Source organism: Benincasa hispida, chromosome 3, assembly GCF_027475165.1.
Source record: "Benincasa hispida cultivar pf3 chromosome 3, pf3_genome.v1.1, whole genome shotgun sequence".
In the NCBI taxonomy this organism is placed as follows: Eukaryota; Viridiplantae; Streptophyta; class Magnoliopsida; order Cucurbitales; family Cucurbitaceae; genus Benincasa; species Benincasa hispida.
In genome coordinates this window covers 43,720,165-43,746,805 of record NC_143480.1, presented here as the reverse complement: position 1 = coordinate 43,746,805, position 26,641 = coordinate 43,720,165, and the positions used below count along the sequence as shown (strand labels likewise).

General features: G+C 32.9%; 1 protein-coding gene across 1 annotated transcript; it reads left to right on the top strand.

Annotated features, from left to right (window-relative positions):
• The first annotated feature begins 6,338 nt into the window (after positions 1 to 6,338).
• Positions 6,339 to 7,714, top strand: LOC120074083 (dof zinc finger protein DOF3.4-like). Its single transcript, XM_039027076.2, has one exon. It carries the CDS (start codon positions 6,757 to 6,759, stop codon positions 7,471 to 7,473), a length of 717 nt encoding a protein of 238 aa, XP_038883004.1. The 5' UTR covers positions 6,339 to 6,756; the 3' UTR covers positions 7,474 to 7,714.
• Positions 7,715 to 26,641: the final 18,927 nt, after the last annotated feature.

Below are 26,641 nucleotides of genomic sequence, written 5' to 3'. Positions count from 1 at the left end.
ATGTCGGTGTCCCCAACCATCACCCTTTTCAAGATCCGATACCGATTAATCCCTTCCCTACTCTCCCTTCCCCACAATCCCTAGTCGCAAACTTCCCTCACATGTCCCAATCCCTCACCGTCAAGCTAAATGATTCAAACTACCTCCTCTAGAAAAATTAACTTCTCAACCTTATCATGGGTTATGGCCATGAAAGCTTCATTGACGACACCTATCCTCAGCCACCGAAGTACCTCGACCCTCAGCAAACTCAACTCAATCCCAATTTCTTCTATTGGCAGAAGTGCAACCGAACAATCATGAGCTAGTTTTATTCCTCTCTCAATGAAGATAAGATGGGAGAAATCGTTGGTTACGAATCCGCACTGGAAATATGGGAAGCATTCTGAATAGTCTATGAATCTTCCTCCACAACCCGAATAATGGGTTTACGTTCTCAACTTCAGAAGATACGAAAGGATGGCATCAGCGTTTCTCAATACCTTGCCAAGATAAAAAGACATTGCCGACAAATTTACAACTATCGGAGAACCACTATCTTACCGTGACCACCTTGCATACATCCTTGAAGGCCTTGGCACTGAATATAATCCATTCGTGACTTCCATTCAGAACAGAACTGATTGCCCATCTATTGTCGATGTCCGCAGCCTCCTCATCGCATATGACTGCCGGCTCGAATCCCGGTCTACTATGGACCAACTCCAACAGATACAAGACAATGTCGCCCAGCTCTCACTTCAACCTTGACGTCCTCACTGGCCGCAACCTACCAGGTCATCTTTCCGACCTTCTTAAGATCTTCCAGGTATTATCCCTAACCCTCATTTCTCTACTATGCCTACTACAAACTATACATCTCATCGACCACCCACCCAAGCTCCACGACCAACAACCCATCAACCATCCCAATCCTCCAATCGACCACAATGCCAAATCTGTAACAAATTCGGCCATACAACACTGTCCTGCTACAACATCGACAATCGAAAATATAGAACCATCCAACATCCTCAAGCCCATTTTGCTCAAGCCACACCAACCTCACCTCAACTGTTATCCTACATTACTACCCCCCTGCTCCAACAATAAATCATCTCGATAAAGACTGGTATATGGATTCCGGAGCCACTCATCACATGACCCCTGACCTGTCCAACATTCAACACCTTGTCCCTTATTATGGTGGTGAACAAGTTGTCGTAGGAAATGGCAAGTCCCTTGCCATCTCTCATACTGGTTCCTCTTCTTTCCTTTCATCTACATCGCACACTCCAATTCATCTTCACTCTGTTCTTCACACACCTTCAATATCTCGAAATCTAATTAGCATCGGTAATTTATGTTATGATAATAATGCTTATGTCGAATTTTTCCATGACTCCTTTGTTGTGAAGGACCTTCAAACCAAGAATCCACTCCTCCAGGGCACACTTGATTATGGCCTATACAAGCTTTCTGTCAATCCATCGGCTACACAATCTGTCCATTCCTCATCTCATCCAAACTGTCTTCATTTTAGCACTCACGGATTTCTCTTTGTGGCATCGTCGCTTAGGACATCCCTCTCCTCCAGTAGTTCACTCTTTGTTGACCAAATGCAAATTGAAGTACAAAAATAAGTCAAATGTATCAGTTTGTGAGCATTGTCAAATGGCCAAGAGCCATCGTTTATCTTTTCAAGTGTCTAATTATTGTCCACCCTCTCTTTTTGACTTAGTGTATGTCGATGTATGGGGTCCTTCCTCGATCAATTCAGTAAATGGAGATAGATATTTCTTGCTATTTATCGATGCTTTCTCTCGTTTCACTTGGATCTATACAATGAAAGCTAAATCTGAAGTTCTACCCTGTTTTCTTAAGTTTCAATCTATGATTTCGAATCAATTTTCCATCACTATTAAATCAATCCAAACTGATGGAGGATAAGAGTTCAAAGCTTTCTCTTCTATACTAGACAAACTTGGCATAATTCATCGTGTTTCTTGTCCTTACACACCCCAACAAAACGGCACTGTCGAACAAAAGAATAGGCGTGTCGTTGAAGTTGGTCTAGCCATGCTTGCTCACTCCTCTGTTCCACATAGCTTCTGGCCTTTCGCTTTCCATACCACTGTCTATCTTATCAATCGTCTACCTACACCTCTCCTTGGCAATAAGTCACCCTATGAAACTCTCTACTCTAAACTTCCTGATTACTAACTCCTAAAAGTCTTCGCTACACCTGTTTCCCTTTCCTTCGACCCTTCAATGACAATAAACTTCAATATAGATCTCATCTGTGCGTGTTCTTAAGCTATTCCTTCTTGCATAAAGGATATCTTTGCCTCCATCGCACAACCGGTCGAATTTATGTCTCTAGGCATGTCATCTTCAATGAAACTGCTTTCTCTTTCCTTGATAACCATTCATCAGTCGCTTCTTCCTCACCTTATTCCTCTCAAGCTCTTTCTTTTCCTATTCCTGTCGGCCTTTCTCTACTACATCAGGTCCCTGCCAATTCCGACAACAACGATGTTCATCACCATCATTCCCCTCACCTATCACCTTCTATACCAATCCTCCTCTCATTCCATGCCTGCACCTACACCTCTCAACCAACCCCCACCCCACCCTTCCCAATCACCTGAACCATCAACCGAACCACCAGCCCCCACTGTTTTCTCTCCCTCACCACCACTTACCTCTACTGTCCCAACTCTCCCTGCTTCCCCACACCCCATCCCCACCACCTTAGAACCAACACCATCATACCCCTCACAACCAATAACCACCCCATGATTACACGGTCTAAGATGGGAATCTTCAAACCAAAGGCGTGGCTGTCCGAGGTTATTGTCTTAGATAAAACAGAACCACGGTCTTACAAGGAAGCTCTCCTTCATCCAAGTTGGAAACAGGCAATGCTTGAGGAATATGAAGCACTCATTAGAAATAATATATGGTCTCTCACAGCTCTGCTCCAGGATCGCAAATTTATTGGCAACAAATGGGTGTTCAGACTCAAACAAACTCCATCTAGTGAGATTGCTCATTACAAGGCTCGTTTGGTTGCTCAAGGCTTCAACCAAGACTATGGCATAGATTATTTTGAGACCTTTAGTCCAATAGTCAAGCCCACCACCATTCGACTTGTACTGTCAATTGCTTTGTCTCAAGACTGGATCATTCGACAACTTGATGTACACAATGCCTTCCTCAATGGTGATCTATTTGAGGAAGTATACATCAACCATCCACCGGGTTTCATCAGTGATAAACACCCTGATCACGTATTACTATTACACAAGGCACTGTATAGCCTCAAGCAAAGCCCTCGCACATGGTTTTCCAAGCTCAGCACTTGTCCGACACAATGGGGTTTCTCTAATGCAAAGTCTGATACATCCATGTTCATTTTTCGCAACTCACATACTTTAATTATTTTTCTTATCTATATTGATGATATCATTGTTACTGGAAATAGCCTTGCCACTATTCAACACTTCATCATTTGCTTGAATACTCAGTTTGCACTTAAAGATCTCAGTGATCTATCTTTTTCCTTGGCATTTAGGTACTTCGCTCTCTAGACCATCTACACTTATCTCAATCCAAGTACATTCATAGTCTTCTGGAACGTGCACACCTCACTGACTGCAAGCCAATTCACTCTTCAATGGCTGTTGGCGCCTCACTGTCCCTCACCGATAGACAATCGCTGGACAACCCCTCTGAATACAGAAGCCTAATTGGTGCTCTTCAATATTGTACACTGATCAGGCCAGACATCAGCTTCAATGTCAATAAGCTTTGTCAATTCATGCACGCCCCAACCACTTCACATCTTCAAGCAGCAAAACGGCTCCTTCGATACCTCAAAGGCACGACCAATCATGGTATTCTTCTAACAAAGTCTCCTGTTTTGGCTTTGACTTGCTACCAGGTGCTGATTGGGCCATCTGCCCGGGAGGCGAAGCACGAGTGGATTCTGTGTCTTCCTTGGTTCAAGCCTCATTTTATGGAGCTCCTCTAAGCAAAAGGTTGTCTCTCGATCCAGTGCCGAATCAGAATATCGTGGCTTATCTAATGCTGCCGCTGAGATTTTATGGATCCAATCAGTTCTCACTGAACTTGGTGTCAAAAACATCTCCACCCCTCTGTTGCTTTGTGACAATTTCAGCACCACCTATATGGCCGCCAATCCTGTACTTCACAACCGGACAAAACATCTTGAGATTGACCTTCACTTTCTCAGAGAAAAGGTTGGCTCCAAACAACTTTTAGTTCGCTTCCTTTCTTCTGAGGATCAGCTAGCCGACATCATGACAAAAGCCTTACCGAGTCCTCGCTATCTCAGTTTGAAGATCAAGCTCACAGTCGCGACAACTTCTTGTTCGCTTGCGGGGGGATGATAAAATGAGTGCAATGTTACTGAAGAAATACAACAGTTTTTTTATTTGTTTTCTCTGCATTTTTCCTTCTCTGCTTCAGGTTCCACTATTCAGTGGTTAAATGTGTATCTTCTCTTTCATGGTTGTTATTATAGACCATTAACATTCTGCCATGTGCCTTTTTTATGTTAATAAATAACGCTACACGACGAGCGATACTGGTCGTGAAGGCCGATCATCTTAATCAATTTCTTCTATCGTTTATGTTCCCTACCAATCGTGTATTAAATCTCTTCTGTCGCCTAAATCCTATCGTATACTTTCTTTCATGTACACTTCAACCCTATCGTCTACTTTCTATCGTGTACTTTCTGTCGCCTACACGATCAACCCAATCATGCAGTCTCCTACCCATCGTCTACACGCTTTCCTCAATCGTGTAGACGCTTATCCTATCGTTCATCTTTTTCCCATCGATCGTCTAGATATTTGACAATGATCGTTTAGCCTTTTTGTCAACGATCGTTTGTCCTTTTTCCCAACGATCGTTTAGCCTTCACCTCTCAACTATCGTTTAGCCTTCACCTCTCAATGATCGTTTAGTCTTTGACAACGATCGTCTAGCTACCCTTTCTTCTTCTTCCTTATAGTATCCAAATATAGATGATAGAAAGTTATTTTAAATTCTAAATGATTTGAAATTCCCTTAAATCTAAAGGTTCCAAACAGAGATAAGAGAGTAGAAAAAGATTTTACATTCATTACGTATCATGTTAACATACTTTTAAAAATAGTGAAGAACATGAAAATTCCATCTCAGTGCTCAACTTCCTAATAAAGTCATAATATTTAAAATTAAAAAAAAACCATCAAAATTGTTCAAAATATTTGAAAATTATCTAAATTTCTTCTAATGTCGCAATAATGCATTTTTTAAAGGAAATGTTACAATATTGCATTTCACCTTTCACAACCATTTTAAAACTACAATTAGAGTAAAAAAGAGTTAGAACATCTGACGAAAAGTCAACTTGTTAGAATATGGTTGTTTCAAGCTTAATCTAAAGAAAACATTTTTATTACTAACTACCACTACGTTTTAGGTCACTGCCAAATCAATTTTCTATTCAACATCTTGAATATATATATATATATATATATATATATATATATATATATATTAACGAAAAGTTGAGGATAATATTACCATTTCAAAAAAAAAAAAAAAAATTTGGAGGACATTTTTTTTTCAAGTTAACCCATTTATTTTTTATAGTGGTTTTTTTTTTTTAATTCCTTATCTTAAAAAATATAGGCAAAATTACAAATTTAGTAGGTTGGAGGAAGATTAGGGGTGTTTGGTCGCGCTGCAAGTTAGTGGGGGTGGTCTATTGCAATTATTCAAACTTACAATTAACTAGAGTATTACTATTCCAAATATTTATTTGTTGTACTGTTTATTTTTCCTATTCATCATATCTTCCTTTATCTGTTTATTGTTTTCTATCCAAACTAAAATAATTTATACCTTAAACACAAACTATTATAATTTATACTAAAATAGTATGTAACTTAAGCAAAATACTATTATTATCCACAAATTATACTATAATAACCAATCCAGCATCCCAAACACCCACTTCAAATTTAATCCTTGTGATTTGATAAAACCCAATAAATAGTCCCATGATTTGATAAAAAATCTCTTGGTTACGGGATTTCTTCTTCATATAGATAGATATAGGATCTATGGAGTAAATTTCATAAACAGACCCTATTATAAAATTTTTTATGAATATTTTATCAAATACATCGACTAAATTCTAATTATAAATAATGGATACTAAACTCTCTCTTTTTTTCTCTAACTATATATACTAAATTTGCAATTTAACAAATACTCTAATTAACTTTAGGAAATTACGAGAGAGTGTACATTATTTGTGTGATTTGCACAAAAAAAAAAACAGAGCAATATTATTTATCATTAAGAAATAGGGAGCATAAAACTATCAGAAAGCTGCGGCTGCCGCTGCAGAGCTCAGAGATTACAGAGATTCAAAGAAGAATAGGGTTGGGGTATAGGGTTAGGCCTACGTAGCCGACCCGCCGTCTGAATATTGTCGTCCTCAACACAACACTCTCTTCAGTCTTCCCCTTCCCTTAAAAGCTGTTTTGTTTCTCTCTCTCATTTCAATCTCTCTCTCTCTCTCTCTCTCTTCTTCCCCTTATAATCCCCATTTCCCCCCTTCCCTCTCTCTGTATTTCCATTTTCAATTTCCCCTGTTTCTCTTCCTTTGATCACTTTCCTTCAGTTTCCCATCTTCTTCATTTTACCTCTCTGTTCTTGGGTTTTTTTCCTTCTTGATTTACTCTGTTCTCAATGCCTTCCGACGCCGGCGACCACCGCAAGACCGCCACCAAGCCTTTTGGCTCCGGCGGTAGTGTTTGCCCTCCGCCGGAGCAAGAGCACCTTCCTTGCCCACGTTGTGATTCCACTAATACTAAGTTCTGTTACTATAATAATTATAATTTCTCTCAGCCAAGACACTTTTGTAAGTCATGTCGTCGTTATTGGACTCACGGTGGTACCCTTCGCGATATTCCCGTTGGTGGTGGCAGCCGGAAGAATGCTAAACGTTCTCGTACTTGTATGCCGGCGTCTGCGGCGGTTGTTTCTTCTTCATCTGGGTCGTTTACTAACTCTGTTTCTCGCCTGGATCATCACTCGCTACCGACGACTCCGGTGCTGGTGCCTCTTGGCGGTGGCGTCGGAGGGGACTTGAAGGTGGGCGGTGGGAATATGTGTGGGAGCTTTACGTCGTTGTTGAACACACACGCGCCTGGGTTTTGGAGTTTGGGTGGGTTCGGGCTTGGGCTCGGGTCTGGGTTCGAGGATGTGGGCTATGGGGCGGCTAATTCTAGGGTGGCTTGGCCGTTTCTTGGATTGGGTGACGGTGGCGCTGCCGTCGGCGGCCACGGCGGAACCCCGAACACGTGGCAGTTTGAGAATGGAGACGCCGCCGGATTTGTCGGGGCTGCCGATTGTTTGTCTTGGCCGGAATTGGCAATTTCCACTCCGGGGAATGGGCTCAAATGATATATTTTTTAAAAAAATCTTTTAGTTTTTTTTTTTTTTTTAGGGTAGTGAGAAATGTGGGTTAAAAGGTTAAAATTCTGTGTTGGGAGGGAGTAAAATCAGAAACTTGAATTAGGAAGAGAAGTACAACTTTATTTTTATTTTTATTTTCATTTTCTTTTCCATTTTCGCGTCTACGAACTTTGTGCTGTGTGAAATCTTCTTCTTTTTTTTGTTATAAATATGTTCTGTAATTTTATTAGTTGCTGCAAATTATTATCCTTCCTTCAATCAAGTAATTTCATTAGAAATTCTACTTTTTTACTTTTTTGGCTTCAAATGTGAAAATTTTCTACTAAAAAAATATACAAAATTTTCTCCCAAATTTAATCATGTAGTTTTAATTTTAAAAAATGGGTCGTCAGTTGTTCACAATTATTTTAGAATTTTTTACATTAATTATCGAGGAGTCATTCGATGAGACCAGTAAAGAAATTTCCGAACTTACACATTCAATAAATGTAAGGCATTCGTTTTAATATTTTTGGCATAATATAATGAGCCTCCCTCAATTTTTTTTTTTTTTTTTTTTTTTTTTTTTTGCTTTTTCAAAGAATATATGTAATGTTACAAAATGCGGGAATTTAGAATTTGGATATTTTGTGTGTAGTTCATAAATGCATCTTTAGGTTATGGACATTATACAAATAATTTTGTTTTTATTAGTCATTTTGGAAAAAAAAAAACAAAACAAAAAACAAAAAGGTCTAAGAATTTTGAACATTTTACATTTTCCAACAAATGCTAGTGAATTTCGAATTTTCATCGGTCATTTGGTTGCGTTAAAAATAATTACATTTTTTTTTTCGTATTTTCAGTTTGATGATGTTAGTTCGGTAGATATTTTAAATCTATGGGTTATATTTAAAATGTCATTCATTTGAATGTTTATATAAGAAAAAACTTTGTTGCTTGGACAACATCTATTTCTATGCACCTCAAGTTGTTGCCTAATAAAAATTTGTTATTTTTCAATTTATTTTAAGTAAATTATTTTTTGTGTAAATAAAATAAGCATGTGGTTAAGTGAAACATTACTCTTTATATAATATCTTAATTTTAAAAAAAATGTATTTAATATTAAACCAACAAAATGATGGATTGTTTTCTGTTTTTCGTATGAACAAATGGTGATATGCATCGCATAATGATATAAGAACATTTATGTAACTAAAGTTTTCTTTGGTATATTTGTGGTGAAAACATTTTACCTATCAATTTATAGAAGGCTTTGAATACAACCAGGGGAATAAAATTTATAATAAATTTAAGTCACGTTTATTCCACTAAAAATGTAATAGATCAACAGACATAAAAAACGTGGGCCCTGTTTGATTATTTTTTGTTGTGGTTTGAAATAACGTAATTTGACTTATGAATAAAGAACACTCAATCCGATTGCACCTGAAATTACGTCATATTGTTATCATTATCACTATTATTATTACTGTTAAAATTGAAAAATTATCAATTTTTACTATTACTGCTTGACTCTCAACTAAATTTGACGAAATCAATAATTTTAAGTAAAAACAATCGAGATTAATCTAATTACATTACTTTCAATTTCATTATGGTTTGGTAAAGATGGTTTTATTTAGAAGGTTATCTCATATTCTCGTCCCCACTTTTATAATATAAAAGCTAAAAACGTTCCATTTTTACTCTAATTTTTGGCCATCCTTCACATTCTTCAACATAGTTTAAAGAAAGTAATTATGATGGTCTCCTCCTTTATCTCCTCGTTAAGTGTGTCTAAATCCCAAAATTTCTTTGCTTCAATAGTATTCAACCATTTTAATATTATTGGTAGTTAGAGATTAGTTTCATTTATTATTATTATTATTTTTAAAATTTTTAGTTACATTACAAATTCAGTTTTCGGCGTCTATATTTGCACCCTATTTTTTTTTTTAAACTAAAAATTTAGTCATTTAAAATCTCCATTTTTTCAAAATTTAAAGATTTACTTAAAAACAAAATTTTATTAGATATAAATTTTAATATATATCTAATAGCATAGTTCATTTTTATAAAGTAAAGGGCCGTTTGGGATTGCTTTTGAAATCTTAAATCTTAATTGTCTATATTATTTGATAAAACATCTTATTTATTAATCTATCCATAATCACTTTAAAAATTGTTCATGCAAAAGTTATTTGAGAGAGGTTTTCGATTTTAGCTTTTCTAAATATTGGGCGTCTTCCTTTACCGATCTCAACTTTGCATTTCATTAATTTATTTTTATTATTTATTCCAAATTTTACTTGGTTCAAATTCTTATAACAATTATTTTTTTAGAAAAAAATTATTTCATAATTTTTTTAATAAAAATAATCAGAAATGGTTGAAATTTAAATCATGTATATTTTCAAATAATTATATAACTAAATAATCATATATATTAACTTATCAAACACCTTAACTAGTTTTTTCTAATTTAAAATCAAAATTTACCAAACACTCTTTTACTTCTATCAACATTGATATTTCTATACCCGTAATTGTTTTAAAAACTACCGCAATCCCAAACGAAATTTTAAACAAAGTTAAAAGTTTAAAATATATTAGACACATGCCGTTTTAAAAATTTGAGAGAAGTAGATACATATCTCAAAATTCAAGGACTTTGTTTTCTTATATTAGAAAAAAATTGTTGCTTAGAAAACTTACAAATTAATGTTGTCTAGTTTTATTTCATTTGTTGGAGTTTCTCTTTGCATGTTCTCATTGTTTTCTTTTAATACAAGTGTAAGGATGGAGATTTGAATTTCTAACTCAAAAGAAAGAAAAACACATTTCAACTAGGTTTTATATACTCATGTTGTCACTCTTTGTCTATTAATCTCAATGGTAAATGATATATTTCTCAAGATTAGGCCAGTAATAATGTTATATTACTTGTACCATAAGATCTAGTTAGAATCATATTCTCTTTTGAACTTTTACGAACATTTACGTGAATATTGTGACGTGCATTTGAGTCCATATATTAAGGACACAAAGTTAAGTAAATTTGCTTTATAAAGTCACTTATTTTCACCAAAAAAAATTATTGTAGAGATAGCATTATATCTGATATAAAATATAAGTTATTAATTTTAAACTTAAAGATTTGAATCTTCCAATTTTATGAGTTATTGTCACAATTAATCAAACACTTATAGTTTAGAAAGTTGTTTAAGTGTAGAGTCTAAAATGTAGTAAAGATATAAATAAAAAAAATGTTATATAAACATTTATAGAGTTAATAATTACAAAGGAAAATTAATAATTTTAGGATAAAAATTATAACATGCATAAAAAGAAAATCTAAACCTCGTGTAAGTATTTTACACATTGTTTTCGTACTTTATATTGTATATTATACAATATTCTAGTCATCCCACTATATACATTTTGATTGATTGATCATATTTGTTTTTATATAAACAATTGATTAGCATTTATTTGTTTATTTGTTTATTTGTTTGGTAGAAGAACGTAACCTTCATGTGCATGGTGTTACTTCGCAGTCCCAAATGATTTCTAAGATCGTTATATATGATGTGTTCTTCTATTATTCTACTTAGCTTAATTTTGGCTTCTTATGGAGAAGGTCCACATATGAGTCATCCTTCCAGTTTTCTTTAAAGTTATATTACTTGAGATCTTGTTTGGTGAGTCTCTTCAACTCTTATAGTTCTTTCTTTGTAACGCTGTGATTAGTGTTTGTGTGTGTTGACAGTTTTCCAAGACAAGATCCAAAGCCCATAGGGTACTGTAGTAGGCATAGGGGAATACTATCACTAAAGAGAAATGTTAGTGTCTTGAGGTTTGGACCAATTAATCGAGTCGATGAATATATTGAAAGAGTACGTGAATACTTGCAACAAAAAGAAGAGTCCCAATTTAATTCACTACAAGAAAAATGAGTTCTCCTGATGTCTAAATCGAGCATCGAGAGTTTGGTCATCGAGAGAAACAGTCTCTCCCAACGCCGTAAAGGTCTGTCGGGAGTTCTCAGGAAACTCCCGACGATTAAAAATGGCGTCGGGAGTTCCCCGAGAACTCTCACGTCATACGTTAGCCGTCGGGAGATGGGATCTGGTTTAAACCAGATCCCATCCCATTTTTTCCCATTTCTTCCCTCTCACCTAACCCTAACCCATGCCGCCAACGTCCCCCCCCCCCCCGGCCACCCTTTCGCCCTCCTCCCACTCCTCTCCCCCCTCTCCTATTTTTTCCCTCCTTTCCTGCTGCCACCGCCTCCTCCCTTCGATCAGCAGCCGCAATCAACTGTCCGTCGTCGCCATCGTCTCCTCCTTTCATTCAGCCGCCGCTGGCGGTAATCTTCTCATTTTATTTTCTCTTGTATATTAATTTAATCATTATTGATTGATTAATTGAAAAATCAGATTTTAAATAATTTATGCAAATTGTTATTGTGTTATTGTAGATGTTTCAATTAATCATTGTATATATTTTAATTAATCATTATTGATCGATTCCCATTTGTTGTTGAATGTGAATTAATTTGACTTTCCAAATACCATTTTCAAAAGCTCCAAAAATTAAACCAAAACAAGATTCCCATGGATTGTGGATGTTTCAATTTATGGATTGGGTTGTTATTTGTTGTTGAATGTGAATTAATTTATGGATTGAGTTGTTATTGTTGATTGTAGATGTTTCAATTTATGCAATTTTTTGTGGATTGTGAATTAATTTATAACATGTTATTGTAGATTGAGTTGTTATTGTGGATTGTGGATGTTTCAATTTATGCAATTTTTTGGAGTATGAATGTTATTGTGGATTGTTTTTAATTAGCATTGTTTTTTTTATTAAGCCATGGATTGCGGATGTTTCAACTTACTTGATTTTGGACTTAGTTTAGGGAAAAAACATCAATCACATAAGGGGCGAAAAAATTCAAATCACGTATTATAAATTAGTTAAAATTTTAAATACTTCGAACAAACTTAGAAATTTTTAATCAAAGTTCATGCTTAGTAAATACTTTGTACTTTGTCCTCTAATCCAGGTTATTGTTTTGGATTACAAGTTGATCAGAAAAGATTTATTTTTAAGGATGAATAAAGAATGGATTAAACTAAGGAATAAGTTATTAGTAGAGTATAAAGAAGAAGTATCCCAGTTTTTAGATATGGTAAACTTTCATATTAATGATTCCGGACGAATAAGATGTCCATGCAAGAATTGTATGAATTCAATTTGGGAAAAGATAGATATTGTGGAATGGCATCTATTAACATATGGAATATTTCCTTCATATTGTGAATGAGTATATCATGTAGCGCCAGTAAACTTATCTAGAAGTCATACAAGTTATTCAATACAGAATGTTGAAGTAGATAGTGTTGTCGAAGAAAATGAGATGTTGAATCTTATAAACGATTTATAAGTTCTAATTGAAAACGAAAATGCAAATGAAGGAAGGATTGAGAATAAAATGTCATTTAATGGTCAAGAAAGAGATACCACGAACTTATTCGAGGATTTAATGACCGAAGCACGTAATGAATTATACCCTGGTTGTTCACAATTTTCGTCCTTGAACTTTTTAGTGAAGTTTATGCATATCAAAGTTCTCAACGGCTGGAGTAACAAATCGTTTGACATATTACTGGAATTGTTAAAAGCAGCGTTTCCAGCTGGCACCTCTATACCTACTTTCTTTTATGAAGCCAAGTGAAAATTGCATGATTTAGGCCTAGGTTATGAGTCTATTCATGCGTTCAAATATGATTGTGTATTATATTGGAAAGAGTTTGCAGATTTGCAACAATGCCCCGTTTATGGTGAGTCTCGGTATAAAGTTAATGATGGCAAGGGTAAAAAAATACCACATAAGGTATTGCGTCATTTTTCATTGATACCGAGATTAAAACGATTGTTTGCATCAAAAGAAGGCGCGTCTGACATGAGATGGCATAAAGATAAGCGAGTTGAAACGGAGGATGTATTGTGAGCCAATTTCCAACAGTCTCAGTCGAGGATTAAGGAACTTGAAGACGTTTAGAAAAAAATGAAAGAGGATCATGCAAGACAAATGGAAGAAATGAAAAAAAAATGATTGAAGACATGATATGATCACATAGAGGAGACCCATCGAATTAGGTATGATTACTACATTATTTAGTTGTCTAATATGTTGCTATCCTACAGTTATGGTAGCAAAGTAGTTATGTCTTAAGTAGCTTTATGATAAAGAATTGTTGGCTATTCTGCAGTTATGGTAGCCAAACAACTAGATTTCGAGGAATGGGCCAGACCGGGTCATTTCTCGAGAACAATAGCTAAGGGTCCTGATACTACCACTTGGATCTGGAACCTTCATGCTGATGCTCACGATTTCGATAGCCATACTAGTGATTTGGAGGAGATCTCTCGAAAAGTATTTAGTGCCCATTCATCTCTTCAACAAGTTTAGTAATGAGCATAACGGCCCTATTGTTCCGATGTGTTTTTTGTTGTTTTGTCGTGGAGGGTGGGTAAAGTTTCATTACACCCATCTTGTCGTTGAACTTTGAGTTCATGTGTGTTTATGAATGTTTATGAAGTTTAATGTGTTGTGATGGGGGAGAGGGGAGGAGGGAGGGGGAAGGGGGGAGGGTTGAGATTGGGTTAAACAATTTTGGGGATAAAGTTTGAGTTTTTATGTGTGTTGGTCATTGTTTACTCGTTTTGTGTGTTTTTGATGTTCAAGAGGTTCCATGTTTGTCGTGGTGGGGGGGGGGGGGGGGGGGGGGAGGGGGGGGGGTGGGTAGAGTTTCATTACACCCGTCTTGTCCTTGAACTTGGAGTTCTTGTGTGTTTATGAATGTTTACGAAGTTCTAATGTGTTGTTGGGGGGTGGGTTTGAGATTGGGTTAAACCATTTTGGGGACAAAGTTTGAGTTTTATGTGTGTTGGCTTTTGTTTACTCGTTTTGTGTGTTTTTCATGTTCGGGAGATTCCATGTTTTTCGTGGGGGGTGGGTAGAGTTTCATTACACCCGTCTTGTCCTTGAATTTGGAGTTCTTGTGTGTTTATGAATGTTTACGAAGTTTTAATGTATTGTTGGGTGGTGGGTTGAGATTGGGTTAAACCATTTTGGGGACAAAGTTTGAGTTTTATGTATGTTGGTTCTTGTTTACTCGTTTTTGTATTTTTGATGTTTGGGAGGTTCTATATTTGTCGTGGGGGGTGGGTAGAGTTTCATTACACCTGCCTTGTCCTTGAACATGGAGTTCTTGTGTGTTTATGAATGTTTACCAAGTTCTAATGTGTTGTTGGGGGGTGGGTTGAGATTGGGTTAAACCATTTCGAGGACAAAGTTTGAGTTTTATGTGTGTTGGTTCTTGTTTACTCGTTTTTATGTTTTTGATGTTCGGGAGGTTCCATGTTTGTCGTGGGGGTGGGTAAAGTTTCATTACACCCGTCTTGTCCTTGAACATGAAGTTTTTGTGTGTTTATGAATGTTTACAAAGTTCTAATGTGTTGTTGGGGGGTGGGTTGAGATTGGGTTAAACCATTTTGGGGACAAAGTTTGAGTTTTATTTGTGTTGGTTCTTGTTTACTTGTTTTGTATGTTTTTGATGTTCGGGAGGATCCATGTTTGTCGTGGGGGATGGGTAGAGTTTCATTACACCTGTTTTATCCTTGAACTTGGAGTTTTTGTGTGTTTATAAATGTTTACGAAGTTCTAATGTGTTGTTGGGGGTGGGTTGAGATTGGGTTAAACCATTTTGGGGAACTCATGTGTGTTGGTTCTTGTTTACTCGTTTTGTGTATTTTCGATGTTTGGGAGGTTCCATGTTTGTCGTGGGGGGTGGGTAGAGTTTCATTACACCCATTTTGTCCTTGAACTTGGAGTTCTTGTTTGTTTATGAATGTTTACGAAGTTCTAATGTGCTGTTGGAGGGTGGGTTGAGATTGAGTTAAACCATTTTGGGGACAAAGTTTGAGTTTTATGTGTGTTGGTTCTTGTTTACTCGTTTTGTGTGTTTTTTATGTTCGGAAGGTTCCATGTTTGTCGTGGGAGTGGGTAGAGTTTCATTACATCCGTCTTGTCCTTGAACTTGGAGTTCTTGTGTGTTTATGAATGTTTACGAAGTTCTAATGTGTTGTTGGGGGTGGGTTGAGATTGGGTCAAACCATTTTGGGGACAAAGTTTGAGTTTTATGTGTGTTGGTTCTTGTTTACTTATTTTGTGTGTTTTTTTATGTTCGGGAGGTTCCATGTTTGTCGTGGGGGGTGAGTAGAGTTTCATTACACCCGTCTTGTCCTTGAACTTGGAGTTCTTGTGTGTTTATGAATGTTTATGAAGTTCTAATGTGTTGTTGGGTGGTGGGTTGAGATTAGGTTAAACCATTTTGGGAACAAAGTTTGAGTTTTATGTGTGTTGGTTCTTATTTACTCGTTTTGTTTTGTTTTTTTTTATGTTCGGGAGGTTCCATGTTTGTCGTGGGGGGTGGGTAAAGTTTCATTACACCCGTCTTGTCCATGAACTTGGAGTTATTGTGTTTATGAATGTTTACGAAGTTCCAATGTGTTGTTGGGGGGTGGATTAAGATTGGGTCAAACCATTTTGGGGACAAAGTTTGAGTTTTATATGTGTTGGTCATTGTTTACTCGTTTTGTGTATTTTTGATGTTCGGAAGGTTCCATGTTTGTCGTGGGGGATTAGTAGAGTTTCATTACACTCGTCTTGTCCTTGAACTTGGAGTTCTTGGTGTTTATAAATGTTTACAAAGTTCCAATGTATTGTTGGGGGGTGGGTTGAGATTGGCTTAAACCATTTTGGGGACAAAGTTTGAGTTTTATGTGTGTTGATCCTTAGTAACTCGTTTTGTGTGTTTTTGATGTTTGGGAGGTTCCATGTTTGTCATGAGGGGTGGGTAGAGTTTCATTACACTCGTATTGAAGTTTGAACGTATTTTGGATGTTTACCAATATGACATTTGAATGTTTTTATTTTATTGTAGAATGCTGTTCAGAGATGAGTTGAGACAATTGTTGAAGACGCTGTGTTCCAGACGTGTTCTAAACTTGCTTTCATTTTATTTCTTCTATGTATTTGTGATATGAATGTTTATGAACTTTTAGTATCGACTTTGTTTGGATATTGTAATTTTTTATTTACTTGTTATAATATGGACTTCATTTTCGTTTTTTAATTATGTGAATCTTTATTTGGTTTATTATGTTTTACAGATTATTCAGATCAAATTTTAAAAAATTACAAACGATAAATTTAAAATATTCAATAGACAATTTTCAACTAATGAATAAACTCTCCACGCATATTTTACTGTGTCGGGAGTTCTTGTAACTCCAGACGCATTAAATAAAACCATCGGGAGTTTCGAAACTTCGGACACATGGAACAACCGTCAGAAGTTTGAGAACTCCCGACACACATTAAACGGCGTCGAGAGATAGTCGGAGAACTCTCGATGCACATATAGGGTGTTGGGAGTTCTAGAACTGCTGACGTCGTATATCAAGCGTCGGTAGTTACTGGAACTTCCGACGCCCTATATGTGCTTCGAGAGTTCCCCGACTATCTTTCGACGCCATTTAACGTGCGTCTGGAGTTTTCCGACTATCTCTCGATGCCGTTTAACGTGCGTCGGGAGTTCCTCTCTCGACGGGTTTCTCCCGATGACCCTTTATTCATCGGGAGAGGCTCTCCCGACGCGTTTTCCACACTTTTCCGATGAATTGTGATGACGTGAGAAGTCAAATTTTTTGTAGTGATTTTACAAGACATAAAATATAGATTACGAAAATCTATGATAAACACAAATTACATTAAGCATGCTTTCACAATACATTGGAGAGGAAGGGAATAAGAACAACTTACACTTTAAGACCAATTCTTCGCAAATCCTTTCCAGTCACAACAAAGGTCACGAGAAACCTTCCTCTTCCCTCGAACCCACGAACACATCACGCTCTCTGAAGAATGGACACCACCCCAAACAAATCCTTGTTATTCTCAAGGTTGAGAATCAAGCAGAATTATGTGGACTTTCTGGGATTAATTTTAGGTGAGGGAGAAGTTTGTTTTTTAAAGAAAAAAAAATTCAATGAGAGTAATTCTCAGACGTGTACAAGAAAAGGTAAGGGACCTATATCAAAACCTCTACTTTAACCCACGTTCAACAAGAGAAATGAAGGAGGGGTGATTATCCAATAACTCCTTTCCCAAAAAGAGTAATTTTAAAATAAAACTAATTTTAAATATATATAAATACTAAATCATATTTTATATCTAATATAACACATAGCTTATAGTTTATATTATATCATATATAATATAACCTATAATTTATCATTTTCTCATTAAACCTATAGTATTTAATATGAATCATATTCATATGAATTCCAACCTATAGTGTATAATATGAATCTCATTAATATTGAATCATATTCAAATATTTATTTGTCTAAAATAAAATTTTATATTATAATGCATCACATACATTATATTAATTATATCTTATATAATTAATTTCCTTTATTAGTTTGAACAATTCAAGTCAATCTAAAATTAATTTGATTCTCACTAATCCTTATAGAGTTAACAAGGAGACCTTATGGATATATAAATTGAAGCTCCAATGTTACTTGATTAATTAATTAAACTCTTTAATTAAATTAATCAACTTCCATTAACTGCCGGTCACTCCACTAAGAACCGACAACTGCACTCTTTGCATTACATATATACTTTTGTGTTCATTAGATATAACCAATCAATGGTGCGTTGAGCCTTCACAAATTGCTCGTAAGCACATTGAGCCAAATTTACCATTTTGCCCATATAATTACATTTAACTCCTTAAGTACAACTGATCATTCTAATGAATAGTTAGTTATAGTCCAACTATAACCAAACCCTTTTCGGACTAGGAGAGGGTGTGACGCCATATTGTTCAAGTCTCGGAATCAGCCATTAAGGGAGTAATTTATCTATTTGCCCTAACAGTAGGGAAAGAGTGGATTCCTTTTTAGCTACGTTCCCAGTTCCCCAATCAGATGAATCCCCAAAATGGTAGACATATTAAGTTGGCGAAATTGGCCAGTCTCATCCATCCAGATTAAAGGACCGCCTTCATAGACAGGAGTTCACAACTCATTTAGGATTCAGGTCAAATCATCTATGGTCATTCTGGTGAAATGTATGTCTCTTCTAGTAATGGTGTTACATAGTGAGACTATTCATTTCGTGGTCCGATCTCTTATACAAATTCTTTATATAGAATATTCTCATTCACATGTTTCCACATAAATTATCAGGATCAGATCATTTGTAACACTTTACAACAATTGTAACACCAACAACGTGAGTCGTATTCGTAATGTCACCAGAAATAAGGTACCCAATCGTATCCATCTACTACAAACTATTTAGGTTATCACTTAAACATGATCCACATGTATATCTTCATATACATGTTTAAGTTACAGAAGATAACTTTGGAGCTTAGTTTATTGGTTTTTGTAGGTTAATGCAACTAAATGTCAAATAAAATACCTTTTATTTTATTGGATAAATAAATTGTTTATACAATACAATTAAAAACTACAAGACCACGAGATTTAAGGCATCAACCCCAATACATATAACAGTCAAAAAAATAATCACGTCGGATCGAAACTGGTACCCTACAACCTCGAACGCCAAAAATGTCCCTGACATCACTGTCATCACACGTAAACGTAGATGTGTGTTAGTGGACAAACTTATAAATGACCCTATTCAACCACCTCAAAGAGAAATGGTAAGTAATTTCCAACGAAAAGACTTGACCTTACTTCTTTTGTGCTTAACTAATTAGCCACTCCTTGTATTAACTTAGACATCAAAATGCAATAGGTTCGGCTACACTATATTAGTATGAAGATCTTTTACATAGGTTAACTCATAACATCTTGAGACTAGACCAAGGAGATGCATGCCTAAGATCAAGGCCATCAAAGACTCGCAACAAAGCCCAACAAGAACGAGATTAGAGCACAAGTGTGTGTATCCTAATCTTATGTTGTATGGTCTACTTTTCCTTCTTTCACTTCAACACATTATACATATATATAAAAAGATTCAACCAACATTTTTTCATATGAGATTAGTGCAATAAAAGTCATTAGTTTATTGAAACGACATCTCATTTTCAGCCAAAAAGTAATGCCACTCTTTACTTCTTTTTACTCTTCAATATGGTATTTCTAGAAACGTAATATACATATACACACACATATAATCTACAATATATTAAAAGGTGAGAATAAAGAAAAAAAAACTTTTTTGGACACTTTTGTCCCTCCTTTATTTTACTTGTTTGCACAATATGTCATTATCGATTAAATATAAATAGTAAATTAATTGACTAATCCATAATTATCAATAATAAATATAAAATTAATATGGTAATGTTGGAATGTAAAAAGTTGTTTCCTTCCCCTTACAATGTTTTAATTTTTACATTAACTATAATTAATATTTGAATACTAAAAATTTTAGAATTCAAATAGTTTTTGTAACTGTCACCTCTAACAATTATAAGATGAAATCTTCTTCGTCATTTTGTACCCACACATAGAGTTTCAGTATTTCCTCATTTTTGCAATTCATCGTTTTCAATGGCTTTTCAATTTTTGAAGCATCTCAAGTTATTGGTATTATAGATTAGAGATGCAAGAGATACATGTGTCGAACCGAGATCTCTAATTCTCGGCTTCGTTTCTTTTTCATTAATGAATTTTAGATTTTTATTACTTTACTTTACAACTCCACTTTCACGAAGTTCAACATGAGTGTTTTTGTCTAGCGAGTAAATTTAAAAGGAACGTGTTTAGCTACGGTCGTTTTTGTATTTTTGTATTTTTTTTGTTGTCTTTGAATTAGTGCATTATGAAATGTTTGGTGGAAAAAACAAAAGTTTTATAAATTAATTAGAAACTTGTGTTACTTTTGTTGAGTAGAAAAATCTGTGTAGCGTCCCTATGCCTCACAATTTTTTTTTTTTTTTTTTTTTTTTTTTTTTTTATCAATTATGAATAACATAATAATCTATTAATTAAATTATTAAAAATAAAGAAGTTGGAATAAAAACTAAAAGGTTGGAATATTAAAACGAGATTTGCAAAATACAATTTATTTCATTATAATATAAAATCAAGTAATTTAGGGTCCGTTTGATAACCATTTTATTTTTTAAAATTAAGTTTAAGGATACTTCTTTTAATTCCAAATTTTTTCATTTGTTATCTAGTTTTTACCAATGGTTTAAAAAATCTAGTCCAATTTTGAGAACTAGAAAAAGTAGATTTCAAAAAGTTGTTTTTGTTTTTGGGATTTAGCGAAAATTCAATCATAGTATTTATAAAAGATGTTAATCATGGTAAGAAATGTAGATAAAATGACTTAAATTTCAAAAACAAAAATACAAATCAAATTGTTACCAAAGGAGACCTAAATTAATTAGGTCATATTTCTCAAAAAAAAGAAAACTAACTATATCTTTATTGAGTTTGAAAAGTTTATTAGACCACAAAATTAGTTTTTCTTTAAAAAAAAGTAATTAAAAAAGTTAATGATATACCAAAAATAACCTTTTAAAAACAAATCATTCCATATATATAAAAATCCTATATTTTTTTAATTGACGATTAAAAACTATAAAATGTAACATAAATTTCATAAAGAAAGCGATAAGAAAAAATTAAAACAATTTTAATACATCATAGAGGTTAAGTGAATGGAATATGGAAACTATACCGCTACCTAAATTTTTCTAATCATATTTAGTTATAAAATATAAAAAAATTGGTACTTTAAAAGTTTTATAATTTTTTGCATTACATTCAACTAATTTAGATATCATTTCTATCGTTAGAAAAAATTGCATAACTATTTATATAAAAACAAAACTAATTTGAATTATTTGGATACTTCATAATATTAACCTATCTTTTATTTAATAATAATTTAGTTCTACTAATATATATTTACAATTACACTTTTTTTTTTATTGATTTATATATTTTTATTATAAATATTTTGTTTATTTTTATAAAATTTTAATTTTCAAACTTTATTATTGTCATACTGTATGATTTTTAATTAATCTAACTTGTGTAAACCCCTTTTTAAGTAATGTAAGTGATTTACACAATCTTGTATGTTCTCTCTCAATTACATTGTTTAAGTTTTTTATTCTTTTTAAGCATAAAATTTATTTGAATTTCTTTATTAATAACATCTCGAGTGGAATCTTATAATTACACTTTTTATTTTTTAAACTTATTTAAATACTAAAATTCCACTTTAATAATTTTCTTACTTTTACTTATAACTTTTGGTTGAGTTGCTTACTTTTCTTTATAAATTCCTTTTTTTTTTTTTTAAAAAAAAAAAAATATGTTTATATCATATTACATTAGTAAGAAGAAAACTATTATTCTTATAAAAGTAATCAATATATCCTTATGGTTTTTTTTTTTTAAAAAAAATAAATTGCAATATATGATCACTAATTGATTCATATTTTCTAAGCTAAACAACCTAATTTAACTTCCTTTCATCATTTCAAATGCATTTATAATGAATATTACATATTGAAAAAAAAAACCATTTATGTTGAATAAAAAATATATATAAACGTGCAAAACAGGTGCTAAAATACTAATATTTCAAATGCATTTATAATAAAATACTGACATAATGTTCATATTATTAATCTAAAATTTGATCTTTCATTAATTTATTATAACAAATAAATTAATTTATTGGGTAAATTATGCTTGATTTGTGATGTTGTTTTCAAAGCAAATGACTTCATGAAACAACTTCTTGCATCATTTCCATCGTAGTATCGAGTGTAAATTGATTGACTAACAATTTTTTAACTGTAATAATTTTAAAAGTCAAAATATCTCTACCATATTAAAAGGAGATTTTTTCACTTCTCTTTGTCCTTACTTTTTTTTTTTTTTTTTTTATTAATGTCCATTTTACTTTTACAGCTCATGTCCTTACACTCACACCTCACGACAAAATCTTAACCAATCACAGACTCCCTCAAGCCCCCCTCAACTTTATGTTATATATATATATATATATATAATTGGCATAGTATCAAAATTATTAGTTAGTTCAGTGATAAATTTACCTTTTAGTCCTCTGTAGTTGTAGGCTCAAGCTCCACTCATTATATTTATTTTTACTAAATTATATAAAACCCCTCATCAACAAAATTTATGGATCCATCACTGATCCTAACCATATAATATAGTGATATGTGATGTTAATATTTAGATTGTTTATTATATTTGATCTCCCTTCTTGCTATTTTGACGGGTAAAGAGGTGGAGATTGAGTGATTGGATGAACCGAAGGTAAGATATGGGACAACGTACTCTAGAAAGGGGGAATAATATTTCTCACGTAATACACTTTCTCTATATTTGCTGAAAGTTCTCTCTCCTTTATTTTTTATTTTTGGTAACATGAAAATAATTTTTAATATATATAATTATTCTCTTCTAATCACAGTGACAAAGTGAGAATCAAGATGAAAAAAATTGAGAAATTAGAGTAGAAGGATATGAACAAGATAATTAGGGGAAGATTGAGTATGGAATGAAGAGTTAGAAATTTGTAGGGATAAATTATTAAATTAATTTAATATTCTGGTTTTTCTTTTTCAAAATCTTATTATATGTTGATTACTATATTCATATAAATTTCCTCTATTTGTTGTTAACAGACTAAATTTAGGGTGTATGGTCAAATACAAAGGTATGTTAATAGACTATTTTCTCCTTTTATTAAATTAATAAAATAGAATACTTTTGTAATTTTATTCCATTTTAGTGTTCACTTGATATTTATTTTTACTTTATTTTTTGTAGGCGTCCTTTGAGATTTATGGTTGGTTTTAAAAATTTATTATCGACTTTTTCAATCAAATACAATCAAACGATTTTGTGCATGTGTTATAAAAAAGTATTAACAACTTATTAAATAAACTCAATGTTTTAAAAAATAAAAATGGAAATCCAATTTAAAAACTAATACTTTTTTAATTATTCTCTATCAGTGTTATTTCAGATGCAAAATAAAATAGAAAAATAGGAAAGATAGAGATATGAGTAAAATAATTAAGGAAAATTGAGATATAGAGAGGGAGCTAGAAAATATTTAGGAAAAGATTATTTATATGAATTTAATCTTATGATTTATTTGTTTTTCATCGTCTCATTCTATAATATAAATTTTCTCTTAATTATTGTTAACGTAATAAATTTATGGCGTTAACTAATACAAGGTATGTTACCGGACTCTTTTACCATATTCTTTAATTAATAAAATAAAATATTTTTATGATTATTCCCTAATACAAGGTATATTTTCTCTTATTTTAATTATTTGCTGATTTTGTGAATAAGGGATTAGAAGATAAGATGTAATTTTTTATAAAAATAAATAATCAACAAATTTTCCCCTTTAAACAAGAAGGTTCATATAAAAAGTTAGCTTTTCTTTGTCTTTAAAAAAAAAAAATACCCCATTAAATAATAATTAATATGTTATTATGTCACGTTTATATCAATTTTATTTTACAAACTTTATCAACGTCATATTATAATTTTATTCATCCATATATTTTATATATTTTTCTCTTTTTATAGTTCTAAACTTCATACCAATTATTTAAATTTTAAATTCAATTATAAATATTCATCTAAAAAATTATTTTTCTTTAAAAATTAGGTTACAAATTTTCAACCACACGAAAAATATCTCATATTGATCGTAAAAGTTGAAATGGAAATGACTTTCAATCAAAGTTAAAAAGGGAATTTGGATTTAGAATTACAAACTTTAAATCAAGGGGTTCTTTTTTCAATAAATATCTTCATTTTTTTAGCTTGAAAAATGTGGGGTGAAAATCAAATTATCGATCTATTATTGTGATGATTAATATCTAATCCATTAAAAAATACACGTTGAAGGTATTACTCCATCAATAATTTAATGAGTTATCTCATGTGTATACCAGTTTGAATAAATCAAAATCATATATTTAAGCGTGTCATTTAATAGAAATGTTTTAAGTTATCTAATCTAAAACAAAATTTTAGAACTAATGAACAAGTTTTCATGACTATATTAATCACCGAAGTAAGCACAACTCAACAATAGTATTGTCATTTGCTCATTACTTTAATATTGGATATTTAGATCTCAATATATTTGTTGTACTTAAAAAAGAAAGAAAAAGAACTAGTAATCTTTTTTAGCTTATAAAATTTATCTTGATTGAAAAAATATATATATTTAAACAATACCAGAAATCACACCTTTTCCGACGCTTAAAATTGTCGGGAAATGGTGAAAAACGCGTCTGGAGATCCTCTCCCAATGATGTGCTAGTCGTTGGGAGTTTGGTTGGGAGAAGTCCGTCGGGAATAGAACTCCCGACGTCCAAAAACAACCGTGGGGAGTTAGGCACAAACTCCTGACGCCATATATTGTAATTGTCGGGTGTTCTAATAATTTCCGATGGCTTACCAGCCGTCAGGAGTTCAATTTCAGTATTTCAAATTAAAATTTTGAACTCCTAACAATTTACAAGCCGTCAGAAGATAGTAATTCTTTTAAAAAAATTTAAGTTGTAATATGTCATTTTTAATTTTTTTAATTTGAACTGAGTAACCTATAAAACATCATTAAAAAACTCAAACATATTCACATAAGAAATAAAACGAACAAATAAAATCCATATTATTCTTTATTATCTAAAATAGAGAAAAGTTACAAGATAGTTTACAAAAGAAATATCCACAAATACTTAAAAGTAACAACATGAAAACAAACAAATACATAAAAGAAAGAACATGAAAACAATGTCTAGAACACAATATCTCCAACAATATCCCAACCTCATCTTCGAACAACATCCTACAACAAAACAAAAACATTTAAATGTCATAAACTTCCAAAAACACACAAAATCTCCAAGTTCAACTCCAAAACGAGTATAATCAAACTCAACCCACCCCTACAACATTCAAACTTCATAAACATCCATAAATACATAAAACTCCAACTTTCTTCCCAAAAAAATTATAACCAAACTCAACCCACTCTACATAACATTCAAACTTTGTAAACATCTACAAACACACAAAAACTCCAAATTCAATGACAAAACGAGTATAACCAAACTCTACCTACCCCCCAACAACATTCCTGACGCTCATAAACATCCAAAAACATAAAAAAAAAAAACTCCAAGTTCAACTCCAAAACGAATATAAAACTTTACCCACCCCCACAACATTCAAACTTCATAAACATTAACGAACACACAAAAAACTCCAACTTCCCCCCAAAGCAAATATAACCAAACTCAACCCACTCCCCCACAACATTCAAATTCATAAAAGTTCACAAAACACACAAAAAAACTCCAAGTTCAACTCCAAAATAATTATAACCAAAATGTATTAACTAAAATATCAAAAGTTCATATCATTACATCTGCCATGTATTAAAAACAATTAAAATTGGTGGAGGGATACAATTAGCACAAAGGTTTGAATTTGTAATGTTTTGATCATAAAATCCAAAAACTTTTTTCAAAAACAGAATCCAAATTGTTTACCAAACAGATATTCCTAAACTCAATGAATTTAAGAACATTAACCAAAATCTAGATTATCTACCAAACAACGTTAAGTATTATCGAAACTTGATACATACAAATTTCACCTAAAATTAAAAGTACATTGAAATTGACTTAAATACTAACAAAAATTCTAAGCAAGAAATATTGTTAAAAAAAAAGTCAAATATCCGGTCTCGCATACTATTGAATGAAAAAAAAAATCATTGATGTGATGTGAAATAAGAAAGATAGTCATTCAATTATATTATTTCTGATTGCTTTTTTTAAGTAGGGAGAACATTTTCTAAAATATTTATGCCTATTCTAAAAAACTTAAGAACTAAAAAGGTATATTTTGAAAATTCAAGGAACAAATGCGTATATTCTTCAAAACTCAGAAAATAAAAACTAATTTTTTTTCTTTTAAATATTGTTGGAATTTATTTCAAAACTTATTG

Excerpts from the sequence above, each read along its gene's own strand:
- LOC120074083 (XM_039027076.2), top strand. The coding sequence starts at position 6,757 with ATGCCTTCCGACGCCGGCGACCACCGCAAGACCGCCACCAAGCCTTTT.